This window comes from Papio anubis, chromosome 7 (genome assembly GCF_008728515.1).
Source record: "Papio anubis isolate 15944 chromosome 7, Panubis1.0, whole genome shotgun sequence".
Lineage (NCBI taxonomy): Eukaryota > Metazoa > Chordata > Mammalia > Primates > Cercopithecidae > Papio > Papio anubis.
In genome coordinates, this window is record NC_044982.1 from 144,823,136 (window position 1) to 144,849,103 (window position 25,968).

At 44.8% G+C, this 25,968-nt stretch overlaps 1 protein-coding gene across 5 annotated transcripts in view; it reads left to right on the forward strand.

Annotated features, from left to right (window-relative positions):
- VPS39 (VPS39 subunit of HOPS complex) overlaps positions 1 to 25,500 on the forward strand; it is a 46,982-nt gene extending 21,482 nt beyond the window's left edge. For 4 of the 5 annotated variants that reach the window (XM_003900825.4, XM_003900824.4, XM_021940478.2 and 1 more), the window contains 17 exons: positions 5,724 to 5,844; positions 5,956 to 6,076; positions 10,027 to 10,156; positions 14,046 to 14,188; positions 16,380 to 16,523; positions 16,997 to 17,138; positions 17,262 to 17,348; positions 17,679 to 17,752; positions 18,093 to 18,191; positions 19,100 to 19,217; positions 19,719 to 19,847; positions 20,480 to 20,582; positions 20,809 to 20,854; positions 21,729 to 21,878; positions 22,033 to 22,167; positions 22,423 to 22,514; positions 23,374 to 25,500. In XM_003900825.4, coding sequence (XP_003900874.1) covers positions 5,724 to 5,844; positions 5,956 to 6,076; positions 10,027 to 10,156; positions 14,046 to 14,188; positions 16,380 to 16,523; positions 16,997 to 17,138; positions 17,262 to 17,348; positions 17,679 to 17,752; positions 18,093 to 18,191; positions 19,100 to 19,217; positions 19,719 to 19,847; positions 20,480 to 20,582; positions 20,809 to 20,854; positions 21,729 to 21,878; positions 22,033 to 22,167; positions 22,423 to 22,514; positions 23,374 to 23,449 — 1,910 coding nt within the window. In that variant the 3' untranslated portion in view covers positions 23,450 to 25,500. The remainder of the gene's footprint in view (positions 1 to 5,723; positions 5,845 to 5,955; positions 6,077 to 10,026; positions 10,157 to 14,045; positions 14,189 to 16,379; positions 16,524 to 16,996; positions 17,139 to 17,261; positions 17,349 to 17,678; positions 17,753 to 18,092; positions 18,192 to 19,099; positions 19,218 to 19,718; positions 19,848 to 20,479; positions 20,583 to 20,808; positions 20,855 to 21,728; positions 21,879 to 22,032; positions 22,168 to 22,422; positions 22,515 to 23,373) is intronic. The other variant, XM_031668795.1, reaches the window with a different exon arrangement.
- Positions 25,501 to 25,968: the final 468 nt, after the last annotated feature.

The following is a 25,968-nucleotide window of genomic DNA, read 5'->3' on the forward strand; positions in this document are numbered from 1 at the left end:
GGAAGCTGAGGGGGAAAACATATAAACAAATGTTTATTTTAGGAAGTGATTATCTACTGCTATTTTTTTACTTCTTAGTTTTTTTTTTCTTCCTCCTTTTTTTAAGAGTTTTGATTGTGACCTCTGGCAAATAGACTACATTTGGAAATGAGTGGAAATTCGTTGTATGTGCCTACAGTATGAGTAATTCCATATTGAAGGGTTTTTAATGTCATAATTCCATGTTGAAGGGTTTTTCTATTATTGCTATTTTATTGTTGTTGTTGCTTAGAGGCACAGACAACATTTAGGTGATTTAGGTGTCAGTCTCTATTCTACGCGTTAGGTGCTTCTGTTCTTATGCTTGCTTCAGGTTCCCAGCTCTCCACAGTGGAATTGCTTGGAAGCATATAACCACTCTTGCCTCATTTTATTTTCAGTCAGAAGAGTGAGTATTACTAAAAGAGTTGCTGCTGTGAAGTGGGACATGCTGACGTGCTTTCTGTCTTTAAAGACCCCTGTCTCTGCAGACAAGAGTTACAGTCTTGGATAAAAAGATAAAACAAGGCACTGCTTAAGGTGTTAAATTGGATGAGTTAAAATTCGGTAGTTCAGAGAAAGGGAAGATTGTTGTTTAATTAGTCAGGAAGAAGTTTCATTACATAGGTAAGATTGGACTACGTCAGGCAGGGAGTTTGGAACCTGGCTTGAAGAAAAATTTCCATTCAATCTAGGCAGAAAGCAGTTTGATAAACGAGTAGAAGTCCAAAGACGTGCCGATTTGGGAGAGGGCATTACAGAGCCTGACTTAACACAGGTGGTCTGAATTACAGAGCAGTGAAATAGGGCTGGTTGTTACATGTCCGTGAGAAGGTCTGGGAGGCCAGTAGATTCCTAAATGGCAGAATATCTTGATAAAAGCATCATGTTCTGGCTGGGCGCGGTGGCTCACACCTGTAATCCCAGCACTTTGGGAGGGTGAGGCAGGCAGATCGCCTGAGCTCAGGAGTTCATGACCAGCCTGCGTAACATGTTGAAACCCTGTCTCTACTAAAATATGAAAAAAAAAAAAAAAAAAAAAGCTAGCCAGGCATGGTGTTGTGTGCCTGTGGTGCCAGCTACTTGGGAGTCTGAGGCAGGAGAATTGCTTGAAGGGAGGCGGAAGTTGTGGTGAGCCGAGATTGCGCCACTGCACTCCAGCCTGGGCAACAGAGCGAGACTCCATCTCAAAAAAAAGCATCATGTTCTAGGGTGATTATTCTGCTTGTTGTTAGAGATGAGTAGACCAGAAGGAAGAGAAATCAAAAGGTCAGTATTTTAGAAGGTCCAGGATTATGGATAGTAAGAAGTTTGAGGGGCTTACGGGGCTTTATGAGAGGCTTCCTGATGTTCTAGGGGACCTTGTTTTCCCTTCAGAAGAGGAACGTTGGTAGATGAGTTTAAGAGGCATGTAATATAATGGTCAAGTGTGTTTCTGATTTTCCAGTGTGAGAGTTCCTGTTTTCCAACCTTCGTTAGTGCCTGGGGCCTTCATCGGTGCTTCTCAAAACCATGTCTGTGTCTTACTGCTGAAGTACATTTTGAGGCACTTGCCCTGTGAGGTCTCCTTTGACCCACAGGCAGGATTAGTCACTTCTTCGTGCTTCCGTAACCCTTTCCGATATCTCTGTCATGGCAACTTGTCACACGTGAGCAGTCTGTCTCCTCTGTTCCTGTAGGAGCTCTGTGAGGTCTGAATGCATGTCTTGATCCACTTTGAGTCATTACTGCATAGTACAGTGCCTGAAACATCAGAGCAACTTAGAAAATGCTTGCTGAATAATTGCAGCATTATCCTTGTCAGTCATTATTTATATGCCTGCTGTACAACCAGCCAGTCTCCCAAGTTTTGGAGATATAAAGAGATCCAGACCATCTCTATTGTCAACAAAGATATGACAACCAAAGGGGTTTCTGTTATAGATTACCTTTTTAATTAAATGAGAACGTATTCAAGTGGGCCAGATTTTAAAAGGAGAAAGAAATTTTACGTATGTTTTACAAGTTAGCACTAAAGAGAATTGTACTAACTTTTCAAAATGAGGCCAGCATAAAAAGAAAAGAAAAAATTCAATATAAAACAATACGCTTTTAATTTTATTTTTCTGGTAGGATGAAAAATATCAGCCTAATAATAGCAGTAGCATTCAAAATGATAGAACTACAACTTAGTTCTCAGGTTACTCATTTCTGAGTTCCTTCCTAGCTTTGAAATTTTATTGTACTGTTCATTGATAGTATAAATTGCAAATATAATAGGAAAAACTTTTTATCAGAAAATGGATAATTAAACCAGTGCAGCAGCTCATGCCTGTAGTCCCAGCACAATGGGAGGCTGAGGCAGGAGGACTACTTGAGCCCAGGAGTTTGAGACCAGCCTGGACAACATAGTGAGACCCTGTCCCTACAAAAAATAAATTTAAGAAATTAGCTGGGCATTGTGCTCCCAGGACTTTGGTGGCTGAGGTGGGAGGACTGCTTGAGCCTGGGAGATGGAGGCGGCAGTACGCCGTGATCACACCACTCACTGCATTCCAGCCGGGCCTGCAGAGGGAGACTCTGTCTCAAAAAAAAAAAAAAAAAAGGATAATTAGGAATATAAATTCATAGCAGATTAGACACACTAAGAAATTATTTTTATGAATATATTCTTTGAAGTTAAACTTCTATGTGGTAATTATGCATGTAGTGGTTTGCTTTTTACTAATTTTTTTACTTTTAAAAACATTTTTATTTTTAAATGTAAAAAACACATAACATACAATTTACCACCTGAGCCATTTTTAAGTGTATGGTTAAGTGGTATTAAGTATGTTAACATTGTTGTACAATAGATCTTCAGAACTTTTTTATGTTTCAAAACTGAAACTCTATACCCATTAACAACTCCTCAGTTCTCCCTCCAGCCCCTGAAGCCGCCATTCTCCTTTCTGCTTCTATGAATTTGACATCTTCTAGATACCTCGTATAAGGGGAATCATACAGTATTTGTCTTCCTGTGACTGCCTTATTTAATTTAGCATAATGTCTTCAAGGTTATGCTTTCCTTTTTCAGGCTGAACCTTAAAAGGGTAATATGTATTCCACTTAAAATTTAGGTAATAAAATAATTACTTAAAAAGGTACTATTCCACTGTATGTATACACCACATTTTTTTTATCCGTCCATCTGTTCATGGATGGTTGGGTTACTTTCACCATTTGGCTACTGTGAATAATGCTGCTACGAACATGTGTGTGCAAATATCTCCTTGAAATCCTGATTTTCAATTGTTTTGAATATATACCCAGAAATGGGATTCCTGGACCATATGGTGATTCTATTTTTAATTTTTTGAGGAACCACCATACTGTTTTCCATAGCAGCTGCACCATTTTACAGTCCCACCAATAGTGCACAAGGGTTCCAGTTTTTCCATATTCTCGTCAACACTTGTTATTTTCGTTTTTTTTTTTTTTTTTTTTTTTAATAGTAGCCATCCTAAAGGCTGATAAGGTGATATCTCACTGTGGTTTTTTACTAATTCTTGAGATAGTACAGCATATAGTCATAGAAAGTACTTCTATTATCTCTAAGTTAGAGAAATTATGTTTCATATAGTATACAAACAATAAATTTATTTTACAGTTCATTGTAAGGTAAAGCAGATCCTTATTCAATCTTGTTCTGAGATTTGTGTTTTTAAAGATATGCTTTGTGTTGCTTATTTTCTAAGTTCCCTCCATTTATGTTAAATCTCCTTCACCATACAACTTCTCAAATATTGGAAGACTTGATTTGCAATGATTTTATGGTTTTGTCAGCTCTGCTTTTTGCATACTGACTTCATTAGCACTGTGTGGAATTGTTTTGCTTCATCCAGCATGTTAAGCTTTGGACTGTCACATGCTTGTCAAAAAGTATAGAAAAAATAGTGGATTTATTAAAAGTTATTTTCAAAAGAGAGAGGAAGAGTGAAGAAAAGGAGTATAACCCAATAATTTGTACTGGATCAGAAGGGTAAATTTGATGTTATGGATAGATGAATCAAAGGTGTTTTTTTAGATATAATAGAGGAAAACAATTGTTAAGACTTAACAGCAAGTATCAAATAGAAATGCCTACACTGAGAATTCTGTCCAGCCACCTTCTCTGTGTACCATTAAGCTGTTGTCTTAGTTCATTTGTGCAGCTATAAGAGGATACCACAGGCTAGGTAATTTATAAAAAACAGAAATTTGTTTCCTCACAGTTTTGGAGACTTGGAAGTCCCAGATCAGGGTGCCAGCATCTGGTGTCTGGTAAGGGCCTTCTTGATGCTCCTTCACATGGTGGAAGGAGAAGGGTAAGAGAAAGATAAGCTCTGTGTTCTCACATGGCAGAAGAGAGAGAACCCACTCCCACAAGCCCTTTTCATAGCACATTAATCTGTTGATGAGGCTGGAGCCTTACCACCTAAACACCTCCCATTAGGCCCCACCTCCCAACACTTTTGCACTGGGGATTAGGTGTCCAATGCATAAGTTGGGGAGGGAATAAAAACAGTCAAACCATAGCAGCCATCAGGTGGAGCATCACACCTTTTCTCCGTGGAAATCTCTAGCAGAAACAACATTGGCTGGAAATGTGGAACTCTTCCCTTAGAATAATTTTAGGGAGAATAGAATTTGCCTTCCCTGCCCCCCTTCCTTTTTATTTATTTATTTATTATTTTTATTTTATTTATTCATTTTTTGAGACAGGGTCTCGCTCTGTCACCCAGGCTGGAGTGCAGTGGCACAATCTCGGCTCACTGCAAGCTCTGCCTCCCGAGTTCACACCATTCTCCTGCCTCAGCCTCCCGAGTGGCCGGGACTGTAGGCGCCTGCCACCATGCCCGGCTAACTTTTTTGTATTTTTAGTAGAGATGGGGTTTCACCGTGTTAGCCAGGATGGTCTCTATCTCCTGACCTCGTGATCCTCCCGCCTTGGCCTCCCAAAGTGCTGGGATTACAGGCATAAGCCACTGCGCCCGGCCTCTTTTCCCCCCTTTCTAAGAGAATGAAGGAAGAGGTTCTGTTACCTGGTTCTCCCACTGATGCATTGTTACGGGCAGCTGCAACTGGCCTTTGTCTGGCCTGGCTTTGTGACTGATGAAAAGGGAGCAAGTGAAACTTTTATACAGTTCTTTGGGGAATAAGGCAGGAGTGGGATCAGGCGACTGTCAGCACAGCTGATGTGTCTTTTTTGTGCAAAAGATTTCTCTTATCATAACTCAAGCAAAGCAATTTTTTTTCTTTTTCTTTTTTTAGAGCCAGGATCTCACTGTGTCACCCATGCTGGAGTGCAGTGGTGCAGTTATGGCTCATTGCAGCCTCAAACTCCTGGTCTCAAATGATCTTCGCACCTCAGCCTCCTGAGTAGCTGGGACTACAGGTGTGTGCCACCACACCTGACTAATTAAAAAAAAAATGTTTTTGTCGAGACAGTGTCTCACTAAGTTGCCTAGGTTGGTCTCAAACTCCCGGCCTACACGACCTTCCCACCTCAAACTCCCAAGTTGCTGGGATTACATGCCAGTTCTTTTTTCTTTCTTTCTGAATCACAGTGTAAGATCCTGGCTTGATACTTGACTAGTGGACTTTTTGGAGATCCGTTTAAATGTATCTTAGAATGGGCAGCTGAAACACTCCATAAACCCAAAGCCTTAGACCGGAACAGCTGCTTTATATGTTCTCCTTCACAGAGCACCAGCCTCCCTACATCATTGCAGTGTTGCCTCGATACGTGGAGATCCGAACATTTGAACCGAGGCTTCTGGTCCAGAGCATTGAATTGCAAAGGCCCCGTTTCATTACCTCAGGAGGGTAAAGAATTTCTTTTTTTACTGTGGCTATATATTATCCCAAAATTGTAAAGTCACCTGTGTCATCACAAAGTCTGTGATCTTTTGCTAATATTCTTACTCTTGCCTCCAGATCAAACATTATCTATGTGGCCAGCAATCATTTTGTTTGGAGACTCATCCCTGTCCCGATGGCAACCCAAATCCAACAACTTCTCCAGGACAAGCAGTTTGAATTGGCTCTGCAGCTCGCAGTAAGTCTCTTTTGTGACTAGTCTGCCTTCCTTATTGTTCTTGAAAGTAGGTGATTTGGGTGTCAATGTTCATATTTGTTTTGGATTAGTAGACTAAGCACATAGCTGAAAGTCCGGGGCCTTGGATACTAGGTCTGACTCCACCATAAAATATCTGTGTAACTCTAAGTGATTTTATTTTTTCACTTTATCTGTCCAATGTAGAATGAATATCAGTTATAGTAATAGTACCTTGTAGAATTAATGTGAGAGACCAGGAGCGGTGGCTCATGCCTGTAATCCCAGCATTTTGGGAGGCCAAGGCAAGCAGATCACCTGAGATCAGGAGTTCGAGACCAGCTTGGCCAACATGGCAAAACCCCATCTCCACTAAAAACACAAAAATTAGCTGGGCATGGTGGCAGGCACCTGTAATCCCAGCTATTCAGGAAGCTGAGGCAGGAGAATTGCTTGAACCCAGGAGGTAGAGGTTGCGGTGAGCCGAGGTCATGCCACTGCACTCCAGCCTGGGTGACAGAGCGAGACTTTGTCTCAAAAAACAAAAAAAAATTAATGGGAGAATAAAATAATTTAATAGATATTGTATGGTCATGAAAAATTAAAGATAATGCAGACATTAAACTCTGGTAACAATCATAAATATGCTGTTATAGTCAAGTTGAATGCAACAACTAGAGGACCCCTCAAAATTCCTTTCCACAGTAGACGCCTATGTTTGGATAAGTAGGCTTTCTCTTGGTATTCTGAAACTACTTCAAGTTGTTGTATTCAGCCAGGCTGCGGTCTTATATTTATGATACTTGCTGTAATGTTTGCAAGGGATCTTGTTCACAGCAAAATAGTGACCACCTCTTGTTCCAGTGTTGATGTCAGAGTCTGTGTCTTGTTCTTTTAAACATCTTCAGTGATGATTATTGTCATCTGTAGGGGGTGGATTTGCTTTTAGGAAGCAACCAAAAGACATTCTGAGCCTAACCTAGTTGTTAAACCAGATATCGCTACTTTATGTATTTGGGGGTTTTTTGAGTTGTTTTGTTTTGTTTTTGTTTTTTTTGAGACAGGGCCTCATTCTGTCACCCAGGCTGGAGTGCAGTGATACAGTCTTGGCTCACTGCAGCCTCAACCTCCTGGTCTCAAGTGATCAGCCCACCTCAGTCTCCTGTATTGCTGGGACCACAAACATGTACCACCACACCCAGCTAATTTTTTTTATTTTTTGTAGAGATAGGGTCTCACTTTGTTGCCCAGGCTGGCCTTGAACTCCTGAGCTCAAGTGATCCTCCCGTCTCAGCCTCCCAAAGTGCTGGGGTTATAGATGTGAACCACCATGTCCAGCCTCAGATAGTGATACTTTAAAGAAGAGATTTTTATGAAGATGATTGTAATAAAACTGAATTTCTAGGGTATCCTGTAAACAATTTCTGAAAGGAAAGCAATTTTTTAGAATGCAGATACTTTTAGTTATCTATGGTAGCTACTCATGAAGAATATTTACTTTGGATATATATGTTCTGGATTTAAAGTAAAAATCTGATAGTCTAATAGTGTGACATAGTTAATATTCCATAAAGATGATTGCTTTCTTGGAGCACTGAATTTCAGCATCTTACTGTTTTTTTTCTACTCATGCATTGTCCTGTATTATTTTATTTTCATTTTTAAAAATAATACAATTGAATGCCTATGAATGCACCATCCTACCCAAGAACCATAACTTTTATAACTTTTTATAGTCCTTCCCATCCCATCCCTCTGCCTCTCCTCCAGATGTAATCATTATCCTAAATTTTGTATTTATCATGACCTTACTCTTTTACATATACATTTAAAATATATAATATATAAATACATGTTTACATGTAAAATATGTATTTAATGATTAAACACATGTTTAATCTTTTACATATATTTAATATATGGAAGTATGTATTTAGTTTTTGAACTTTATAGAAAGGTTATGCAGTAGGAAACTCTTTAGTCTATTTTTCTCAGCAGGAAGGTCTCAGAGTCTTCTCAGTGATCTTCCTAGTTCAGGTTGTTTAATCTCAGGTAAAGAAAATGGAAGTGGGTTCCTATTTTTCCTTCTCTTTTCTAGGCTCATACTTATTTTGTGTTCTGCCCTTTTTATGACAAAAAAGGTTTGATTGACATCATCTTAGTCCAGGAAGAACCTGTCTTTTATTTGAATAGATAAGCAAACATAATAGAACTTTCAGAGGGAAATTACAAACTAAACTTTGGCATTGATAAGTCCTGGAGCCAAGTGTCAGAGAGGGACAGTTCACTGTGGGCTGGAAAAGGCATCCTATGGCTAGACACTTGAGTTGACCCTTTAAGAATATGTTAGATTAGGATCAAGAGCAGGAAATGGAGCATTCCATTCCAGTGGAGAGGAAGTTAAAGAAGTGAAAAGTGTGGCCTATGTCTATCACATTTGGAGCCTGTCCTGACTGGAGAAGAAGGTGTGGCATAAGTGTTCGAGACTCAGCTAGATAAGGAGGCTGGCACCAGGTTTTGGAAGCCTTTGAAGCACCAAGCAGGAGAGTTGAGACCAGGGACAGCCACATGTTGATGATGGCTTGGACTAGTGTGGCGGTAATAGGAAAAGAAAGGAAGGGGGGAAATTAAGAGACATTTTGAAAGGAAAAACTAAATTTGATAAAGATTGGCTAAAGAGGTATAAGGAGAAAATAAGTTATGAGGAAGAAGCAAAGTTCATAGCAGCTGCATTTGTTTAGCTTTTACTGAGACTAGGACCTTTCCCAACTGTGCCAGCTATGCCAGATGGCTTTCTTTTTTTTTTTTTCCCAAGACAGAGTTCAGAGTCTTCCTCTATCACCAGGCTGGAGTGCAGTGGTGCAATCTTGGCTCACTGCAACCTCCGCCTCCTGAGTTCAAGCAGTTCTCCTGCCTCGGCCTCCTGAGTAGCTGGGATTACAGGCATATGCCACCACACCCAGCTAATTTTTGTGTTTTTAGTAGAGACAGGTCTCACCGTGTTAGCCAGGCTGGGTCTCGAACTCCTGACCTGAGGTGATCCACTCACCTTGGTCTCCCAAAGTGCTGGGATTACAGGCGTGAGCCACCGTGCCTGGCCCAACCCATCCTTTATGTCTCAGATTAGGTCCCTCTTGGAATCCATGCTGGACCCCTGACTCAGACTGGATTGGGGACCCCTACCACATGCTTGTCATCACTCTTACCCTATTTTGTTTTGATTTTGTGTTTTTAAACTAAACTAGGTTTTATTCAGATTTGACCAGTTTTTCTATTAGTGTCCTTTTTTCTGTTCCAGGATCAAATCCAGAAATCAGATTGCATTTAGTTGTCATGTGTCCTTAGTGTCCTCTGGTCTGTGACATTTTATCTTTCCTTGTTTTTCATGACCATGACAATTTTCAGGATTACCAGTTAGGCATCTTGTAGAAACCCTGTTGTGTTTTAATTGCGTACTTAGCAGTCTTACAGTTAGATTATAAGGGCAGGCTGCAAGGCAGATACCATGTGGCTGTCTCGTACACTTTGTTTTATTATTTATTTATTTATTTATTTATTTTGAGATGGAGTTTCACTCTGTCACCCAGGCTGGAGTGCAGTGGCACGATCTTGACTCACTGCAGCCTCTACCTCCCGGGTCAGGTGATTCTCCTGCCTCAGCCTCTCGAGTAGCTGGGACTACAGCCACTTGCCACCACACCCGGCTACTTTTTTGTATTTTTAGTAGAGACGGGGTTTTACCATGTTAGCCAGAATGACCTCGATCTCTTGACCTCATGATCTGCCCGCCTCGGCCTCCCAAAGTGCTGGGATTACAGGCGTGAGCCATCGCGCCCGGCCTTGTCTTGTATGCTTTGGCGTCTGTAGCTCCTAGCATCTTCTCTAACATCAAGAACATACTGAACAGTATTTGTTGAGTGAGTGAGCTCTTACCTATTCTACTCCGTTATTAGGAAATGAAAGATGATTCCGACAGTGAAAAGCAACAACAAATTCATCACATCAAGAACTTGTATGCTTTCAACCTCTTCTGCCAGAAGCGTTTTGATGAGTCCATGCAGGTCTTTGCTAAACTTGGCACAGGTAACAAGTGGTGAGGCCTTCATATAAGGAACTGGTGGAGGAGGGGAGCCTGAAAAGTATGGGAAGAAATGATAGTAGACTTCTGAAAATGGAGAAAGTTTAGGCTCATCTAAATTGATCCTCATACCCAGCAAGATCCTGTGGGGTGGCCATAGTGGTTACCTGTCTATACTCCTAATCCTGTGAATCTGGTCTTCTCAATAAATGTGGACTCCCAGTTTTCCAGTATGATATGCCCTTGCCATTAAAAAAAGGTAGCAGCAGGTCATTCAGTTCAACAGATGGGTATTTGATCAGCTAGTGTTCATTGAATGCTGTTCTAGACCAAATTCCTTGAATTAAACTGCAAATCATTTTTGAGAGCCAACACAGGGCAGTGCCATGAAGCCCTTCCTTTTCTTAGTGTCCTGAAACCTCTCGACCTGAGTGTAGTGGCAAGGAGCAGGTGCCCTGGGGTCTGCCTCAGATCCGGCAGAGTACTGGACCTCTCTGTGTTTCTGCTTTCTCCTCTGCAAAAAAGGGATGATCATACTACTGCTTACCTTAGAGTGTTGCTGTAAGGATTATATGAAGTGCTTTGAACAGTGTGTGGCACTTAACAAGTGCTCTGTAAGTGTTTGATGTTATTAGTATTCAATATCATTACTGTATATTCAAAACTGTATATTCCAGTTTTGCTTAATTTGGATCAATCTATATATATACTTGGTTTGACTCTGTATCATACTAGTATCTCCTCTTCTCCTCTTCATTGCTTTGCCTTTTTTCTACCATTCCTCAACCTTGGCCAGTAATGAACTGTGGTAACTCCCTGTATCAGTCAAGATTCTTGGTTGTGAGCAATGGAGACCAACTCTGGATCATTTAAGTAGAATCTGGATAAATTAAGCAAAGTTTATTGGAATGTTAGGGTAATGACAGTTGGAAGAACCCATAAAATTGATGGGAGATTAGGTGGGGAATAGATGGAAATGAAGGGAGCTCTGGAGGCCCTCCCAGCTGGAAACAGGAAGCCAGAGAATGATCAGTTTGCAGCTAGGACAGGCTGGGCCATCCTGCACTAGCATAGCCACCTCCTTAGCCGTTGCCACTGCCACTTCCCCTGTTGTTGCATCCCTGATAAAAATTGCCACCTACAGTGTATTAGCTATCTAATGCTATGTCACAAATCTCCCCAAAACTGTATGGCTTAAAGTAACCGTAGTCATCCATCTCTGTTAGTACTTCTTGGTCAGGAATTTGAGAAGGGGTCAGCTGCGCTGTCCTTGCTTCACGTCTCTCAGGCAGTTGTAGTCTTATGTCAACTGGGCTACCATCATTTGAAATCTGGACCGAGCTAGAAGATCCACTTCCAAGCTGGCTCACTCATATGGCTGACAAGGTGGTGCTAGCTGGAGCTGGAAGCCTCAGTTCTTATCCAAGTGGGTCTCTCTTCAGAGCTGCGTGAGTGTCCTCATGCGTAACAGCTGGCTCTTTCTGGAAGGAGTGTCTAAGGGACCTAGGCAGAAGCCTCAGTGGTCTTTTGTCTTATTTGTGACTCTCACTCCTGCTATATTCTGTTGGTTTATAAGGGTCCTGCCATGTTCAAGGCAAGGAAGTTCAGACTTCGCCTCTTGATGGAGGAGTGTCATGTTACCTATGAGGCGCACATAGGGTGGGATGTATGATATATGTTGGTGTGTACCACACTGCTTGTCATCCTTGCATCATTTTCTCCAGATCAGGGGATCTGATTAGCCAGGATTAGGTCATGGTCTGACCCCCAGACTCTACCAGGGGTGGAGAAAGAGGTTTGGCTCCCCTCTGCTTCTGAAGGCAAAGGTAGGTCCCTAGAGCTATCCTCCCACCAAGACTCCACATAGCCTGGAAGAGAGAACTTGCCCTTATCTGAAGTACCTAGAGTAGGCAGATTCATGGAGACCACAAGTAAAATAGAGGTTCCCAGGGGCTGGAATGGAGGGACAATAGGGAGTAATTGTTTATTATTGGGCAGTTTCAATTTGAGATGATGGAAGAGTCCTGGAGATGGATGGTCCTGATGGTTGCACAACAGTGTGAATGTATTTAATGCCGCTGAATTGTAGGCTTACAAATAGTTAAAAGGATAAATATTGTAGCGTGTGTATTTTACCACATATAGACACACAGATTGTTGGATGAGTTGAAGTAGCAGAAGACAGGGGTCTACTACTGGACATGGATATGGGCATATCCCTGTGACCCAGAGGTCAGCAAGTTGCTGCTGCTTCCACTGCCTAAGGCCTGCAGTGACCTCCGTTCCCACAGAGCTGGCGACTGGGTGTGGGCTGCTGTATCCAGGCAGGTGCCTCTACGGAGTGGCAGAGCTGTAACCAGACACTGGCAGTGCGGTGTCTGGCGGCACACACGCATGAGCTGGAAGAAGGAGGCTTCGTCTCACTTTCATTTCCACATCTCATAGCCTGTGTCTGGTGGAACCAGATTTTCACTTAGAACCCTGACTGCTAGGGAGTTTGAGAAAAGTCGTTTTCAGTTTTATAGCTCCTGTGGACTAGAAAGGAGTAGAAAGGAGTAGAAATGGATGGGAAGTGCCAGTTGACCAATAAACAATAGCATTCCACAGTATTATAAATTATAATAAATGTAAATTATAGTAAGTTATATAACCAGTTAACCAGCCCCCAGTGGCAGTGAGGGGATATGTTGGCTACTTACAGCATTTTCCTGTTACAATCTGGGAGTGGCCAGGTACAGTGGCTCATGCCTGTAATCCCAGCTTTTTGGGAGACCAAAGAGAGAGGATTGCTTGAGCCCAGGAGTTCAAGACCAGCGTAGGCAACATCGTGGACATCATCTTTACAAAAAATTTAAAAGTAATTAGTTGGCAGGGTAGTAATGCCTGTAGTCTCAGCTACTTGGGAGGGTGAGGCAGGAGGATCACTTGAGCCAAGAGGTCAAGACTACAAGAAGCCAAGATTGTGCCACTGTACTCCAGCCTGGGAGACAGAGCAAAACCCTGTCTTAAAAAAAAAAATCTGTGCGTATCTGTGAGAACATAAATTCTAAGGCAGAAGGAAAATGTCACCTCTTTAATATTGTTAATGTGTGCCATTTTGATTCTTAAAGTAGCAGAACATTTTCCCACTTATTTATACTCTCTTATCAGTTGGTCTTGTCTTTTGGTCATTTATCAAATGAAGTCTTACATTTTATTACCAATTTATGTGAATTTGTTTATCTAATCAACATATTACCCTCTTTTTAAAATTTTTTTTGAGACAGGGTCTCCACTCTTGCCCATGCTGGAGTATAGTGGCATGATCCACAGCTCACTGCAGCCTCGACCTCCTGGGCTCAAGCGATCCTCCCACCTCAGCCTCCCAAGTAGCTGGATACAGGCACGTGCCACCATGCCCAGCAAATTTAAAATTTTTTTGTAGACATGGGGTTTCACTATGCTGCCCAGTCTTGTAATCAACAAATTAGTCTCTTGCCATGTGTATTACAAATATATTCCCTAGCCTGTTTGCTTTTTTTTTTAGTAATGTTTCTTTTTTTGACACAAATTTTTTATTGTTAAGTTTCTTGATCTCTTCTACTTCAACATCAGCATTTTTCCTTAAAAACTTTTTTATTCTCTACTTTCAGATGCTTGATAAATATTCAATTCTAATTCTGTGTGTGTATTTGAATATAGTCATGCCATTTTTGTGATGTTTTAGTGAATTTTAACATATGTATAAAGAATGCTCAAATCATAAGTCTACAGCTCATTGAATGTTTATGAACTGAGAGTCTGTTTTTAAAAAATCAGTCTGGAACTTATTTTGCTATAGTAATAGTCTTGTTTTATTTTATCCCTAAATTGTTGGGCTCCTTTCCAGAGGAATCATGTTTACCTTCCATATAGATCCCACCCATGTGATGGGCCTGTACCCGGACCTGCTGCCCACAGACTACAGGAAGCAGTTGCAGTATCCCAACCCACTGCCTGTGCTCTCCGGGGCTGAACTGGAGAAGGCTCACTTAGCTCTGATTGACTACCTGACACAGGTAGGTGTAATACAGAGTGCGTGAAAGAGTTTGCCTGGGAGTTTCAGTACTTGTTTCTCTATGGCAAGGAATTTAAGGCCTTCTCTAATGCTAAGGCATTCTGTAAATTAATGCTCTAGGAAGTCTGCCTGGGGTAAAGTTTCTTTCTGCTGCTACTTCTAACTTAACAGTACCATTGAAGTGGGGTTTTCTGCCAAATCTTGATAATAATAAACACACCCAATTCCTAGTAAATTCACACTAAGCTGTTATAGAAACTAAAAAAGGTAAATTTTAGTTGATAGAAGCATACAAGTTTTTTTTTAAACAAACTTTTTGTAACATACATAGTTTTGGGGAAAATGCCTCCTGTATGTGGAACCACTTGGAAAACACACAAAAAAAGTACAAAACAGAAACACAAATTACCTATAACTCTACCACCAGAATATAAGAAACTAACATTTTAGTGTTGCCCTTCTAGACATTTATGTCTGTGAATTAGCTTTTGTTTATTTACTTCTTGGTTTATTTACTGCAAATGGATATCAAATTATAGATTGTTTTATAGCTTACTTTTAAAAAATGTAGCCATATACTGAGAAAGTACTTCCTTGTCAATAAATATCCTTCTATAACATGTTTTTAAGGGAGGTATTTAGATTTAAAATTTTTTATGATTTACTATTATAGACATGTATTTTTTAAGTCAGCACTAAAACCAGCATCTCCATTAGTCCCTTAATCCTAGATTTCTGTCACAGAAGGCTGCTGTTTATTTCCTGTGTACCCATTCAGAATCAGAGGCCTTATTGATATTTTTTCCTCTTAAGTGTTCTGCAGACCTTTGTAGGGGGTCTCCAGAACGCTCCAGGGTGGGCACTGAGAAGTATTGCCGTTGGCTGGGGCGGTGGCTCCTGCCCGTAATCCCAGCACTTTGGAAGGCCGAGACAGGAAGATCACCTGAGGTCAGGAGTTTGAAACCAGCCTGGCCAACATGGTGAAACCCTTCTCTACTAAAAATACAAAAATTAGCTGGGTGTGGTGGCCCATGCCTGTAATCCCAGCTACTCAGGAGGCTGAGGCAGGAGAATTGCGTGAACCCAGGAGGCAGAGCTGGCAGTGAGCTGAGATTGCACCACTGCACTCCAGCCTGAGCGACAGAGTGAGACTCTGTCTCAAAAAAAAAAAAAGAAGAAGAAGAAGAAGTATTGCTGGAAAAATTGTCATGCTGCTTTCCACTCCCTGCCTCTGGGTCAGTGAGTTCCCGCAGGTCTGATCAGGCATGGGTGGCCTTGGCCCTTCCTTGACACGGGGCTCCAAGGGTACCCTCCTGGGGCTGGCAGCCTGCAAGGAGCACACAAACTTGCCACTGCCTACACACTGCACACACTGTGCTAAGTAAAAAAGATTCCTGGGCATAGTATCTCCCAAAGCCTGTGGCACTGTGGAAGGCCCTCCACTGCCAGTGTCTTAGCCGTAGGAAGGTGAGCACATGTCCTTCCCTGGCCTTCTCCACTGACACTGGGAATGCATGAAGTAACTGACACTAATATTGTGCCAGAGAGATGGCAGAGCAAGACCGTGGGCTCTGCCAGACTCAAGAGAATACCTACTGGATGAAGTTCTAGGATAGGCAGAAACTCATCTCCAGGGATCGAAAGCGGATCAGTGGATGGGATTGTTTGGGAACAGCATGAGGAACTTTCTGGAGTGATAGAAATGTTATCTTCCTTCACTGAGGTGGTGGTTACATGCATGTATACATCTGTCAAAATGTATCTGATGGTACACTTTAAAAGATTAGATTTTATTGTAAGTTATACCTCAATAAGGTTGATTTAAAAAAAAATAAAAGAACATGGGCTTTGGAGTCAGACCCCACTTTGAATCCTGCCTTACCCCTTATGTAGCAGCTGACATCTGTGCCTTGAGTTCCTCACCTGTAAAATAAGGATAATATTATCGGCATTTGTTTTAGGATTAAGACGGTATATATAAAGTGCTCGGCATGGTGCCTGGTCTGTAGTAAATAGTCAATAAATAATTGTTGTTGCCTCCGTGGCAGTTTGGCAGTACTAAAAATCGAATGCTAATGTGAGATCAGGCCAGTGGGCATGAGCTGATTTGGAGGTATTCAGAATTACTCAGTAGCTCAGGTGACAAAGGAAGACTTAGTCCTGGCCTTAACCCCACATTTTGACCTTTGCAGAAACGAAGTCAATTGGTAAAGAAGCTGAACGACTCTGATCACCAGTCAAGCACCTCCCCACTCATGGAAGGCACTCCCACCATCAAATCCAAGAAGAAGCTGCTACAAATCATCGACACCACCCTGCTCAAGTGCTATCTCCATGTGAGTTACCTGAGCGCTCGGGTGCCGCAATTCCCAGTTACCCTGACAGTCTGAGAAAGTAAAAGGGAATGCTAGACCCTGGGGGACCTGCCACTAGTAAGAGTGAAGTCTTTGATTCTGGAAACCATATAGACTTTCCTGATGCCTGTGAGTCTCTTGGAATTAAGAGGATAAGGCAAGATATCAATGCACAATTGTACAGTGGGTTCATCTTCTCTGGTCGGACTACAGTTCATGCTACAAAGTCAGCTGGGACAGTATTTCCTTCAAGAAGTTCTGTCCCTCTTCTCCCCCACAGAACATTAAAACACATTGTGCGAAGGTCCATAAATGCTCTAAAAGCCTCTACCTGCTGTCCTGAAAGACAGGAAGCTGTCTGCTTCCTCTTGCTTGTGCTACATTCCTGGCCTTTCAGCCTAGAGCACGCCTGGGCTAGGGAAGCAGTTTCCACTGAACTCCTGCTCTTTCTGCAGACGAATGTGGCCCTGGTGGCCCCCTTGCTACGCCTGGAGAACAATCACTGCCACATTGAGGAGAGCGAGCACGTGCTGAAGAAGGCTCACAAGTACAGTGAGCTTATCATCCTGTATGAGAAGAAGGGGCTCCACGAGAAAGGTGTGGGGCTGGTTCCTTGTATCTGGGAGGGGCTCTTGTACATGGCAGGGGAAACCTACTGGGATGTGACAAATCTCCCGTGGGGAAAAGGCTCATGACCTTGTTCTTGGGCTTGGTGGCCAGCTCTGCAGGTGCTCGTGGACCAGTCCAAGAAAGCCAACTCCCCTCTGAAAGGCCACGAGAGGACAGTGCAGTATCTGCAGCGTCTGGGTAAGTCCACCTTTTGAAAGGGAGGGGAAAGCGCTCCTGTTCAAACGACCTGGTCTCTCTCCATTTCGGTTTCTGCTTGGTTGCTCCCCTCCCTTCCATGCTTGTGTTCACTCAATTTCATTCCTCCAGATGGCATAAAAATCCCTCAGTGGTTGACCTATGACAGCCCCCCGGTATGGAGCCAGCCCAGTAGGACTAACAGCCCCGAGTAGCTCATGCTTGAGCTATCTTTTCAGGAAAATGGATTCTGGGGCAACCTGCCCACCTGCCTTCCCAGTGCCACGGGCAAGATGGGCCTCAACTGCTGACAAGTCCTGCTTTCCCCTCTAGGCACAGAAAACCTGCATTTGATTTTCTCCTACTCCGTGTGGGTGCTGAGAGACTTCCCAGAAGATGGCCTGAAGGTGAGCCACGGGAGTCCCTTGGATTTGTCTGGTACCGCACTTGGTCCTGACTGCACTCGGGACAGCAGTGGATGGAGAGGAGGGTGGATTCATGCATCCGTCCTCATTGGTGCTAGAAAGGGTGGACTGGGAAGCGTGAGCCAGCGCTGAAGTTGGTAGAGAGAGCCTTGCACAGGCTTGAGGAGGCCTGTGCCTCGTCTGACACGCTGACTGCCTGCAGATGCCTTCTCGTACCCTTCCCCTCCTAAAGCCTGTTTGATCGCTGCGCTCACATGCATGTGTGTTTGGTGGAACTGCAGTCAGATGGTTCTGCTGCTGGAACTCGGGTTCATTCTGACAGATATTTACTGAAGATCTCCCAGAAGTGGAGTCTCTGCCACGTGATCGAGTCCTCGGCTTCTTAGTAGAGAATTTTAAGGGTCTGGCTGTTCCTTATCTGGTAAGGTATTTTTTGGTCTGCACTAAAAAGCTTTAAACCCAGGATCCAGGACTGCACGGTTCTGTTATCCAGCTGTTCAGATTTGGGATTTATGTCACTTGCGGATTGGAAGGATGAGGGTTAGTTCAGCTTCCTCTGAAGAAAAAGATCCCGGTAGACCAAGCTGGAAATGCTACCTAGCAAATCTAGGTAAAGTACAGAGGGATGAAAGAATGATGTTTTAGAAAAAAAAATTCCAGGCCGGGCGTGGTGGCTCAAGCCTGTAATCCCAGCACTTTGGGAGGCCGAGGCGGGTGGATCACGAGGTCAGGAGATCGAGACTATCCTGGCTAACATGGTGAAACCCCGTCTCTACTAAAAATACAAAAAACTAGCCGGGCGTGGTGGCGGGCGCCTGTAGTCTCAGCTACTTGGGAGGCTGAGGCGGGAGAATGGCGTGAACCCGGGAGGCGGAGCTTGCAGTGAGCCGAGATCACGCCACTGCACTCCAGCCTGGGAGACACAGCGAGACTCCGTCTCAAAAAAAAAAAAAAAAAATTCCAAAGCCACATTTGTACAGCCAAACTCAAAAGTGACCACAGGACAATCAAATAGGCTTCAGTACCAGGATGCAGATATTTAACCATAATTACACGGGTCGATGTGAGAGTTTAGAGGATTATGGGACCAAATTTGTAAAAAGGAGTTTAGAAATTGAGAAGATGGCTCCTCACGTTACTGGGTCGCATTGTGAAACTTCTGGTGAAGCTTCCCAGTGGCTTTAGATGAGCTGTCTCTCGGTCGTCTTTGCAGCCTGATTAGGGGATAATCTGGATGGGGCCTCTTGGGCCTTAAAAATGTGCGAGAGGCTGGGAGACCAGGTCACAGCCTGGAGAATACCAGTGACAAAGACGTCCATCTTGCCTCAGGAACACATCATCCACGTTTGGGAGGAGACAGGCACTCGGTTCCACAACTGCCTGATCCAGCTGTACTGTGAAAAGGTGCAAGGTCTGATGAAGGAGTACCTCCTGTCCTTCCCCGCAGGTACCAGTTCTCTTAGGAAGTCGGTTGGCCCCAGGCCTTAGAGGACCCAGACCCAGGTGCCACCTGTGGTGGGGGTATGCAGGCCACCCTGTTCTCTGCCCAGGTGGGCAGAAGTTCTGAAGAGGAGCCAGGGGAGCTGGGTGACACGGGCCTGGCACATGAGACTCAGGAGCCCTTGTCTGGGTCCTGGCATGTCTGAGTGTCTCAGATTCATCGCTGGGGGAGGGTGGAAGGAACAGATCTGTCTGCCAGATGGCAGCTATACTGATAAACAGGTTTGCCCACAGAGTATTTCTCTACTCAGCTTATTTGTTTTTAACTTTAAGCTGATGTTTTGGGGCCACATAGAGACTGTGAACTAAAAGAAACGAGCATGGAAGCCACCCTCGAGGCCTTTCTGGTCATGTGGTGACATCCTTGAACCCCATTCCCTTCATTTTTCTTGACCCCACATTGCCATCTGGCAGCATACGTTCATGTTGAGCTTGGTTTCCCTTAAAGGCAAGACCCCAGTCCCAGCTGGAGAGGAAGAGGGCGAACTGGGAGAATACCGGCAAAAGCTCCTCATGTTCTTGGAGATTTCCAGCTACTATGATCCAGGCCGGCTCATCTGTGATTTTCCCTTTGATGGTGAGTGTCTGGCTTACGGCCAGAAGCCACTTCAGCTGAAGGTCGTGCAAAGACTAGTCCACCCCTTTCATTGTTCCCTAACTCTCCACAAAAGTTGGGCCTGGAAAAACCAGGCGTTTCAGGCCAGTGCTCCTGTTTGTCCCCTCTGAAGACTCACTTTTGTACGGTGACTGAGAAAAGTCTCCTTCCTGGGTGTGAACCACATGCTAATTGATAGCCAGGTTGCAACCTGTTTTTTGCTTCAGAACATGTTCTTGGCCAAGTTCATTGCTCAGCAGTTTTTGTAATCTGGCATGATTTGTCTTTATGAGAGCTGAGAGCAAGCACTTGCTCATCTTACCTGAACCACCTGGCTTGTTGTAGGTGGTTGTTAAGTACTTGGCTGCTGAATGAATATTCTTACCCAGTTTATATGTGATCTCAAAAGAGATGGGATAACGTACTTCCCAAAATAGCTCCCTCCTCCTCTTTTGAACTTCAGTCATTTTCTCCTTGAAGAAAAACCCAAGCAGTAAGAATCCTATCTTCTTCCCTTTTATATTGCCGCGTGTCCACTCCTCTGGACAGCTTGGTCCTCACCTTGTGCTTGCCTGATTGGTGGCAGTGGTTCCTCATATTCCTTTTCCTCCTAGGCCTCTTAGAAGAACGAGCTCTCCTGTTGGGGCGCATGGGGAAACACGAACAAGCTCTTTTCATTTATGTCCACATCTTGAAGGATACAAGGATGGCTGAGGAGTAAGTTTGCCCCACCATCCTACCTCCTAAGCAGTCTACAGGCCCCGCAGAGAGATGAGAGCTAAGAAGTCCCTCTCCCCATACTCTGCTGCGGGAGCAAGAATCACCTCCATCCCGGCCCCCAGTTTTGGCTATGGTTAGGCTGCTCCAACAGGCTGCACGCACAGCCTCTCATTTAAATGTGCCCCCCTCACACCACCTCCTCTCACCGCTCTCTCCCTTACAGGTACTGCCACAAACACTATGACCAAAACAAAGATGGCAACAAAGATGTGAGTAGTGGCCCTGACCCAGGGAGCACGTGTGCATACCTCGCCCCATTGGTTTGACCAGAGGTGGCAATAATATGAGTGGCAGAATGAGACGGGGCATGGGTCAGGGCTCTGATTGATCTTGCATGTGTGTACTGAGGGAGAGCATGGGACCATTCGTCCTGGTGTGCTTGGGGTAGTTCCGGTGTACATCTTTGTCATCCCTGTGATTATTAATAGCACTCCTGTCTCTTTACTCTCAGGAGTCTTGATTTGTGTCATAAATTATGCGGTCCGCCTGTCAAGCGGGAACCTGTCATGGTTCTGATGTACTACATCTCGAATACACGTTGACTTGTCAATATCTGGAGACATTTTTGATTGTTGTGACTGAGGACAGGGGTGCTGCTAGAATCCAGGGGGTAGAGGCCAGAGATGCTGCTAAACAACACACAGGACAGCCGCCAAACCAAGAATCATCTGGCCCCGAATGTGCACTGAGGTTGCGAGACCCTGTGGTACTGGCACCAGTAGGAAATGCAGCGTCTCACTTGCTATCCCCACCTGCAAAAGTGTGGACAGGGTATCAGCTTTTAAAGCCAAAGGAAATGAGGAATCTTTTTGAATTATTTTACAGTGGTAGCATTTTGTAAATGGTATAATGGTAAACAAATACAAGGCATTTTTTTTTCTCTCAGGGAAAAAGCAATCCTTAATTAACATCTTCCGTTGCCTGTTTGACCTTACCAATTTAAAAGGTGAAAATGACGAGTTTTACATGCTCAGGGATAGCTGTTACTGTAGGCGAGCCCCTCGCATCTTTAGGCACGCTCCGTGCTGGGGGTTCTGGGCGGGTTGCTGCCAGCCTGACGTGGCTCCTTTCTCTCTGAGACAGGTGTATCTGTCCCTGCTTCGGATGTACCTGTCGCCCCCCAGCATTCACTGCCTGGGGCCAATCAAACTGGAACTGCTGGAGCCAAAAGCCAACCTCCAGGCTGCCCTGCAGGTCCTGGAGCTGCACCACAGCAAACTGGACACCACCAAGGTCAGGAGTTGTTCCCAGGGAGATGGAGGGTGTTTGCAGGGAGCATCGAGTGAGAAGAGGAAATGCAGAAAGGGACTAGGGTCCAAGAGCTCCATGGCTGCATTCTCACTCCTGTTCCGCCTCACCCAGTCGCTATCTCTGTTCCTGTCCCTAGGCCCTCAACCTTCTGCCAGCAAACACTCAGATCAATGACATACGCATCTTCCTGGAAAAGGTCTTGGAAGAAAATGCACAAAAGAAACGGTTCAATCAAGTGCTCAAGAACCTTCTCCATGCAGAGTTCCTGAGGGTAGGTATGGGCCTTCCAAACTCGGGTGGGCTTTTAACTTCCAGTATCAGACAGTGTCCACATGTTCCCTTCCGACCAAGGCAGAGCCTGTACAGTGCAGCTCAAGCTGATCCAGTAGCCAGCTTGACATTGAATTGCCAGTGTTCTAAGCAGAAGAATCTGTGACAGCTGAAAGAGGAAACAGTGCCGGCCTCTGCCTCCTGTTTCTGGGTGCCACACTGTGGAACTTCTTCCTCAATCCCCCTGTTCTTCCAGGTCCAGGAAGAGCGGATTTTACACCAGCAGGTGAAGTGCATCATCACAGAGGAGAAGGTGTGCATGGTGTGTAAGAAGAAGATTGGGAACAGGTGAGCCTCCTTCACACCTGTGCAGCATCTGAGCTCTGTGGAGGTGCCCGGGGGTGGAGAACGCTCAGGATGGATTTCTGCCCTTTACCAGAGGAGGAGAACATGGCCGCTGGCTGTCCTGACAACTTTTAGTTCTTGAGCCTTCAAAGAGCAGCCTGTTCTATCTGTTCGGGGTGGGCCTTGAGAATTTAAAGACCCGCAATATATAGTATGGAGTTGTTGGATTCTTGTCCGTAAAACTCTTCCCCTCTCGAAGCTAGAAACTGATATAGTGGGTGCCAGAGAGATACAGGTCAGCAGAAAGTTGTTATATTTTAAGGAAGATCTAGTGAAGGAAGAAAAAGATCTTTCGAGTTACTGCAGTGTGACTGGAGTAGGACGGTGAGCCAGCCTCATACTGTGTTGAGACACATCCTCCAGTTAGCCCCTTTCTTCAGAGGAGAGGGACTTGTCCCTTTTCTTATGTAGCTGGAAAAATATTTTTCTTTAGAAAGACAAACTCGCTGTCCTTTTTAGAATTAGCCTGAAACCTGTTCTGATGGACATTGTCGGCTCTGAGGAAGCCAGTGCTGAGTTTTGGGCTAGTGCACTGCCCATCTTTATTATGCCGTGTGTTTTGCATAGTAAAAAAATACCCCATGCACTCTTAACTGTGTGCACCTCATCCTCTGGTTATTTGACAGAGATGATGGCTACAGAAATCCAGAGCCCCTCAAGGCAGGCTGTTCTTTCTGTTCTTTGAGTGGGCTGCTTCTTGGGATGGCCCCCAGCAATGTGCCTCTTCTGTAGGAGGTGCCGCTGCCAGAGAAGTGGTCACTTAGAGGCAGTCCTCACTCCCAAGCCATTTTCTTCCCTGCAGTGCATTTGCAAGATACCCCAATGGAGTGGTCGTGCACTACTTCTGTTCCAAAGAGGTAAACCCAGCTGACACTTGAGCCCAGCATCTTGGGGATCCAGCAGATGGACAGCTTGGCTCTCCCAGAGAGGTGAAGGAGCACCTGGCCTTAGGAATCCTGGCTGCCACCACCACAAGGCTCCCTATTTGGACACTACTGGCTATCTTGTGCCCTGGAACAACTCTGAATTAATTAGACTCATGGTCTGGCATTGCCAGCTTTTTAATGGGAAAAGAGATTAGTTATACCTTATACCATTATACTGTGGGCAATTCCAGAGAATTCAGTACCTGCTTGGTCAGGAGGAGGTGCACCATCTTGCCTTTGCATACCAGTCACCTGAACAAGGAAACTTGTCACAAGTGTTTGTAACCATGGGGTTGTTCATCAAGGGCTTTTCTATTAAGATAAGTATACAACTTCACAAGGACCCCACAGCATGGCTCACTGGAGAGTTCCATGAGTGAACAGTGCTTAAGCTTCTGGCCACATGGACCCGATGGCTCACGTTCTGCATAGCGTTTTACGTCCCCGTGGTAGACATGCCCTGCACCCCTCAGTAGCCGCCCTATTAGTTTTCAGTCTCCTTTTCTTTCTCACCATTTATCACTTCCCTCACTGCCCTACCCAGGCTTTCTCTCCCACTTCCCTGACTCTGGGAATAACTAATATTTATGCAAGATAAGATGAGAAGCAAGGGGAAGTCTCAGTTCCTAGGATTACAGTGCTAGTTGATTATCGGGTATGTTGTAAATAGACCCTCTTTGGCCACACACTCCATGCCTAGATGCCTCGGAGAGCACCACTCTCTGCCTAGGCCGGGCCCTGCGTCCCTCGCCTCAGGCCGGGCCAAGTGTGACCGCAGCTCCTACGGATGAGCCTGCCCTGTCTGGGGTATGCGTGATCCGTAGACACATGTTCCCACAGAGGTCCCCGCTCCATTTTTGCTCACCAGACACTCAGGCGAGCTGGCTTAGTCTTTGTGAGTGGCGATGTTGTGCTCTGGGCCCTTCCTCTTTTTCCAGCCAGTTTCCATTCACTTGCCTTACAGCCTGCCCTGGCTCCCCAGCTTTGTTCGGCAGTGGTGTGGTTGGAGGGTTGTGCTGGGATAGCGCAGGAAGGTGGGTCCCGGCAAGACGAGGGGATGAGCGGACCTGGAACTGACAATGGCATGCTGCCAAGTGTTCCTGAGAGGTGTTCAGGCACGGCAGAGAGGACGTGGGGGGCAAGAACAGCAGCACGCCGGTTTAAAAATAGCTCACGGCCACACCTGTGGAGCAGTGTGGGGGATCCTGCCACAGGTGCACAGGCTGGAGTTTCAGGCACTGCAGGCTGAGGACACACAGGGAGAGTGGCCCTGTCTCCTGTCCTCCCTGGGGTTTTTATAGACTCGAAGTCTCACTGCACCAGTGTCTTCGATGGTATTGGGGTGGGTGATGGTGCCCAACACTAACAGTTTTAGTGGCCTGTCCTTGACATGCCATGGTCCTTTGGAAACCATGGCTTCATGCTGTGTGACAGATCAACGTGCTGATGGTAAGTAGACTAGGCGCCCCCAGGCATGCCGTCCGTGGGGGCCTGAAAAGACAGTGAGTGCCGTTGGCCCCATTCACAGACGTGGGAGACTCTGCTCAGGCCTGTAAGGCTGGACAGGCCTTCACCAGAGTTCAGAGGAGCAGAGGAGCAGTGTGTGGCGCCACCTCCCAGCTGGCCATACCCACACAGAAGCAGTGCTGCCTGTGGCCTCGTCCAGGCCAGCTTGGACTCTGCTTCCTCCAGGAGCAGCAAGGAAGCCTGGGCTGCCTCCCTGGATAGCAGGAACTTGCCCTGCCACATGTTCCCTGCCTTCCTGGCTAGCTGTGCTTGTTATCTTCCATTATCACGAACTGTTTGAAGCAATAGAATAAAGAACGTGTGTTTTCTTTCCTGGTATACATACATGACCCCATCTGCCAAACTCCATTCTTCCTTCCCTCAACTCTGCTCTCCACAGAGCTATGGAGAAGGCTGGAGATGAAAGCTTTGTAGTGAAGACTGATAAAGGTCTCATCACTGCTCCTCATAATAAACCTAATGAAGCAAGAAACCAAGCCTGTCTGGGTCTCTTTATTTCCCCCTCCCGTGGAGTTTGATGAAAATAACAATGAAAAGGTAGTAATTTAGCAAAGAACTTAGATGAATAAGCCAATTAGTGACCAAGAAAAAATGAATATAATACTTGCATTACAAATGTTGCCCCCTGCCACTTGGTACAGCCAGTGTGGTCATGGCTGATAAGTCGTCAGCGCAGATCCGGAACATGTCCATCATTCATTACAGAATTCTACCGGACACACTGGCGCTCTGGAAGATCCGGAACATGTCCATCATTACAGAATTCTACCGGACACACTGGCGCTCTGGAAGATCCGGAACATGTCCATCATTGGTAGCACCTGGTGCCTCTTCCTGCAGCCCATGATGAAGAAATTGGGATGGAGGGACACAGGGGTGTTTGGGAAGTGGAGAAGTGTTGGTTCACTTTGGCCAACTCCAGAGAGAAAATGTAGCCCTTGTTG